This window comes from Homarus americanus, unplaced genomic scaffold (genome assembly GCF_018991925.1).
Source record: "Homarus americanus isolate GMGI-L3 unplaced genomic scaffold, GMGI_Hamer_2.0 scaffold48416, whole genome shotgun sequence".
Taxonomy (NCBI): domain Eukaryota; kingdom Metazoa; phylum Arthropoda; class Malacostraca; order Decapoda; family Nephropidae; genus Homarus; species Homarus americanus.
In genome coordinates, this window is record NW_024736097.1 from 168,434 (window position 1) to 175,000 (window position 6,567).

The 6,567-nt window shown below is 34.4% G+C and overlaps 1 protein-coding gene across 1 annotated transcript in view; it reads right to left on the minus strand.

Annotated features, from left to right (window-relative positions):
* Positions 1–443: 443 nt before the first annotated feature.
* Positions 444–6,567, minus strand: part of LOC121871957 (proprotein convertase subtilisin/kexin type 7-like) — a 15,668-nt gene continuing 9,544 nt past the window's right edge. The window contains exons 4-6 of the mRNA XM_042374579.1: positions 3,832–4,018; positions 863–1,020; positions 444–487 (exon numbers count right to left, since the gene is read on the minus strand). Of these exons, the coding sequence (XP_042230513.1) occupies positions 444–487; positions 863–1,020; positions 3,832–4,018 (389 nt within the window). The remainder of the gene's footprint in view (positions 488–862; positions 1,021–3,831; positions 4,019–6,567) is intronic.

A 6,567-nucleotide genomic window follows, 5' to 3' on the forward strand; every position in this document is an offset into this window, starting at 1 on the left:
TTGCTTACTATTTCTCCAATTTTGTGGTATTAACTGTGAATATGGTAAAGAAGAATATCTCCAAAAATCATTCTGATGATAGAATTCCCGGTGATTATCGTAAAAGAAAGGATATAACACTTGAAGAGAAGCTTGATGTTATCAACCTCAAAATCACCCTTCTCCCCCATCAAGTTACATTCATATTTTTTCAAGGTAAAGTGTTAAATTTACTGTATGATTTCATTATTAGATATGAATGTAACATTTATTTAGACTGTGCTATCCTTTGTGTTAGGCTAACTACTAAATTTTTTCGATTTCGAGTAATCTGCACCTAACCCTATTTTCTCCATAAGCCCTGTTATTTCTATTACGCGATTTTCTATAACACGATATTTTACAAGAACACAATTATCGCGTTATAGCAGAACTACCTGTACAGTATGTTATATTCATACAGTCTATTCAATCACAATGGATGGGAAGCTCTTGTAAAAAGACTTGCCTAATTCACATAACAAATATCATCAAAAGAAGATTAAAAATAAATACAAGTAATTAATAATAATTTTGTGCAATTTTATTGGAAAATTGTAGACTAGATAAATTATTGGTGAAGTCAATTTCTATGTGAATTTGCCATGAACTAAGCTGTTTTACAGTCAATTAGCAAACTAAAGATGAGATCTACTATGTTCACATTCCCTGTATATACAGATATGAACTTTTAAACAATAATAAATCTTAACCAGTTAAGTATGGGATCCTTCTGTGCTGAATAAAATCGTCTGGCATTGGCCAAATATTATTATAAAATATATAAAGTGGTGTCCCCATAATGAAGTGGTTAAAAGCTTGTCATTGGAAACTACAAATATACAAAACTTACAGTTATCATTGTTCCTTCCACCATTGCCAGAAGCAACAACATATATGGCCCCATATCCCTTCCTGCCATAAGTGATGCCGTGTACCAGTGCACGAGAGGCCAGATGGTGAGGACCATCTACTGTCTTACCATCATCATCTGGACCCCAGCTGCCATGTCAGTAAGAAAAAATAGTGAGAAGAAAGACAAAATTGAAGAATGTGCTACTAACATAACTTGTAGCAGAAGTGACATTAAGGAAAATATGGAAAGGCCTTTAAATATTTCAAACGTCCATCTTTAGATGAAGAGGCAAGTAGTCCCGCTGCTTCATCTCAATAACTCCACCACTCCCTACCCCAGGCAGCCTCTATATGCAATCTCATCAACCCTCTTAGATAAGTGTTATATTATTAACACATATTTTATATCTAAATACTCATTTTATCTTATAATAATATAATTTAGGTATGTATTTAATATTTTAATCAGAAACTTTTGATCAGAAATGCTCCACAGGAACATAACCCCTATTTATATCAATAGGTCTATGGTAAACCCATATTCAATATGTGTTGTACTTTTCAAGAACATATGTCTGACATATGGTGGGGTATACCTGTAATCTGTATGCCAGGAAAGGTGGTCTTCTTATTTCAGTTTTCTGTTGTAACATTAGCAAAATTACTCTCTTAATAAACAATACTTTATTATTTCCCCAATATTGTATTAGATTCCAAAAGTAAAATTTATTTACTCTTTTGTGAGTGCCAGCTGACACGACCATCAAGGGAAGAACCCCAAGAGAAGAGACCTAAGGAGACAGTTTACCAACTATTATCAATTCAGAGTACAACTGCTTATCCTTATACAACTGTCAAAACCATGGGAGGAAAAGATGGAAGAATATATTAGTGAAGAAAGAGGTAGGTGAGATGGGGAACAGAGAGCACAAAGCAGGTGTAGAGATTGGTCAGTCTGGAGGTACTTCTCTCAAGGCTATGCCCCTAAAATGGGAGCTCCCTGGAGGCATTATAGATTAGTTAAGATATGAAATCAAACCATCTTAATGGAAACTGTTACATGCAGGTATAATCATTCACAGTGCATCCCAGAACCACCATCCAATATAAAGTTCCTGTGCTTCTATATCTTATCACACCAGGGAATTCTCTTTAATAACCACAAGCCAGATTCTCAAGCCTAGTAAACTATACTGAAATATGATAGGCTGAGTTACTTTCCTGGGGAATCAGTACTTGGCTGAAATGAATGAGAATAAGAAAGCAGGTCACACACACTAAATTCAACACAACATAGGGTAATTAGCAAATGTTAACACTCCTCAACTATGAAAAAACAAAATTAATTTGCTTTCCTTATTATACAACACCTAAGAGTGTGTGGCTTCTGCCTGTATTGGTTCAAGACCTAAGAAAGTGAAGCAAGTTGCAATTAGTTTCCAGGAGACATGTTCAGCTTGGAATGATAGCTGGAACTGAATGGGATGATGCCTGGAATTCCAATAAAGCTAATCCCGCAAGCAGACAAAGTACAAACATGCTAGCGACCATGGTGATATCATGATCAATTCAGGTGTAATGGGAAGGTGTCACCAATTAATGAATTAGTCCCAGCTACTAATGTCAAGGGTTTAATTGGGATTTCAACCCAAGACTTATGGAGGGTAATATGCCATATATAACAATTAATTGGGGGTTTAAGTGAATATTAGGTTAAAAGTAGGGGCTCTGAGAACTAACCCCATTTGTACCATAAGTGCAATTGGTTTACAATCCACAGGGTCTGCAGGAACATAACACTACCAAGGCTCAACATTGGGGATATATCCCTGGATTGTGTCGATGAGTTCTGCTACCTGAGTTACTTGATCAGTGGTGGAGGTGGTGCTGAAGCTAGCTCAGTTGCAAGAGTCAGAAGTGGCTGGAAGAAGTTAGGAAGTTGTTGCCTTTATTGATGGTGAAAAGAGCTTCTTTTCTCAAGAAAGGAAAAATGTATGCAACCAACAAGAGAAATGTGATGTTGTTTGGCAGTGAAACATGGGCACTTACAGAGGATGACATACATAGCCTAAATCTGAAATGAGAATGATGAGATGGATGTGTAATGAGACAATGAAAGGTAGGAAATGCAGTACAGAGATAAGATGACAGCTGGATATTTGAGAGTATTGGCGAGGTTTTGCATAGAGGTAATATGAGATGGTTTGGGCATGTGGAGAGAATGAAAGATATTAATATTGAAACTTGTATTTAACCAGAAAAATAGAGATACAGAGTGGACAATAAGAGAGACCAATTGGGTCAAGAGATGCATGAGTTTGAAAGTGGTGGGGAGGAGAGCCAGGGGCAGACTGAAAGAATGACATGAAAAGAGGTTGTAAGAAATGACCTCAGAGATAAGAACCTGACAAGAGAGGCTGCAAGAGACTGTGTAGCAAGGAGAGCTGCCATCAGGTAATCAAACTGTGGAAAATAGCCATATAACAGTGTTGGAGATGATGATGATGATGATGATGATAATGGTGATAATTATACTGATGATGATGGTATGACATTCCAAATCTTTGCTACCTGGGTTCATGTCCGTTACATCTTCAGTTAAACTCTCTTTACTGCTTCATGATATAGAATAATCTCAATATTTAACTAAAGTACAGTATGCAGCTAAGTAACTGTTACCTCACAAATAGGAGTATAACCTTAAAGAACTAATTTATCATGTGACTGATCTAAACCTTGGCTCTGAACACCTTAATCAACTACAGTACAGCTCTCATCATACAAGATCACAGATGAATGAAAAGCAGAAAAAAAAGAATGCAAACTATAGCAACACGACTCTCTTTGACGAGTTAATAATACACAGTATAATGCCCTCAAATTATAAGCATTGTACAGTACTAAGACACCAAAATTAGAAGCTCTAATTATCAGGTTAATAAGTGTCTTTATTCTTACCTACAGGAATATATATCATTCACTTCTAACCCTTGTATGAATGCAGCGGCTTCCATGGAATCTGTCATGCGTCCCCCAAGTACACGAATTCCCGAGATGTTAGCTCTGTAAGCTACACCAACACCACACACATTATTGGTAACTGCGGCAATTTCCCCAGCACATCTTGTACCGTGTTCATTTCGCTCTGAAATTATATAATTCCAGCATTAAACTTAACATCAGTTTTCTTTTTTACTCCAAGTAATATTCATACTGACAATGATATCTTCTTTTGGACTTGAATATACTGTATGTATTTTAAAAAACTCTTATATATGTACTGTACAGTACAGTGAAAACTTTGACATTGAACGTGACTACAGAGAAACCTTCTTACAATGAACCTCATTACAATGAAACTTTTCTACTTTGCACCTGACTACAGTGAAACCTTACTAAACTGAACCTCACTACAGTACACTGGTCTTCCTACATTGAGCTTCACTAGTGAAACCTTTCTACCATGAACCTCACTAATCAAACTACAGGGGTCCCCATTATTTGTCTCCCTTATATTTGCTGTTTCACATATTTGTTGCGCATCACTCAGGGAACACTTTATTGCTACAGTATTCAACATCTTACACCCCACATATTCATCCTTAGAACTACAGTAATTGCTGGGGCAGAGTCAACCTCATCTGAGTACTCACAAACCCTGCAGGGTAAATATTTAACTCGGGAAGTGGTTACGTATTGGACATTAACATGCTGTACTTCACTTTCTTTAACCACCACAAACCTAGGTGCTATCACATTACAAACCAATATCAAGACAAATGCCATTCTGACAAACATAGCAGCAGGGGTGGGAGAAGAGGAGTTACTTGAACATGGATTTAACTCTGATTACTGTACATAAGTTTTCTATGATTGGACAAAGTAAAAATGGATTTGGGGGAAATCCTCTTGCTCTAAATATATTTCTGCTTTGATTGAATAAATCCACATCATTCAAAGACCTTTTTCTATAAAGAAAAGGTGGAACCCTACATGTGTTAAAGAGACGACTACAGTTTTTAAATAATTAGGTTGAGAACATGTAGTGAACTAACATATTTACTACTATTTTATATATATATATATATATATATATATATATATATATATATAATATATATATATATATAATATATATATATATATAATATATATATATATATATATATATATATATATATATATATATATATATATATATATATATATATATATATATATATATATATATATATATATATATATATATATATATATATATATATATATATATATATATATATATACAGTAGTACCCCGCTTAACGCGGTCAATAAAACCCACAGGGTACCGTGTTAAGTGAAAACCGCGCTAAGTGAACAACAGAACATATGGGATTAATTCCAATAGAAACTGGCCTGATCCCCAAACTCCACTTTTTCCGACACAATACCTATGTTCTAGTAAAAATAACATCTTAATTTTATGATGGTACATGCACACAATTAATACTTAAGAGAAATAGAGAAATACAGTCGCCAAGTTAATGTCCATTCAAATAATGGACTCAACTCCCTCCCCCTCTTCTCACACTACACTCACTGGCTCTTCCCTCTGAGAAATTTTGGGGGGAAAACCACTAAATTTTAATAAATAATACCTCAAACTAAAGTTAGGATAATACAATTGACATTGCTGGATTCCTTGTAAGACCAGGAATATTTTTAATATAAATGTCATATATTTTGCACAAAAGATAACATATTTACTCAGAGTAAACATTATATCTAAAATTTGTATGTCTAATGCAAAATTTATGATGTTTATATTCAAAATGATCATCAAATTGTAAGAATTCCAGCAATGTAAATTATATTCTGGCCGGGTAATTTGTATGAATTTTATGAGCTAAAACAAATATCTTCAGTTAATAAAAAAAAAAATATTCTTCACGACACTGTCTGTCAATCAAAGTGCCCCACCTTGCCTCCCCCCCCTCTTCCAACCATGCGGTCGTCCCAACCCTCCCCCCCACCCCCACCAATCCTCCCTTCAAGAGATGTTGGGTGAAAAAACTAAATTTTAACATTTAGTATTAAATAATACCTCAGATTAAAGTTAGGATAATATAATTGACATTGCTGGATTCCTTGTAAGTCCAGGAATATTTTGAATATAAATGTCATATATTTTGCACAAAAGATAACATATTTACTCAGAGTAAACATTACATCTAAAATTTGTATGTCTAATGCAAAATCTATGATGTTTATATTCAAAATGATCATCAAATTGTAAGAATTCCAGCAATGTAAATTATATTCTGACCGGATAATTTGTATGAATTTTATGAGCTAAAACAAATATCTTCAGTTAATAAAAAAAAAAAAAAATTATACTTCACAGGTAACAGATGGTCAGTCGGTCCCTCCCTCCCCCCCACCCCCCACCAACCCTCCCTACCAGATGTGTGGGAAAACCAGAATATTTACCTTTTTAGTAATAAATAATACCTCAAACTAAAGTTAGGATAATATAATTGACATTGCTGGATTCCTTGTAAGACCAGGAATATTTTGAATACAAATGTCATATATTTTGCACAAAAAATAACATATTTACTCAGAGTAAACAATATATCTAAAATTTGTATGTCTAATGCAAAATCTATGATGTTTATATTCAAAATGATCATCATATTGTAAGAATTCCAGC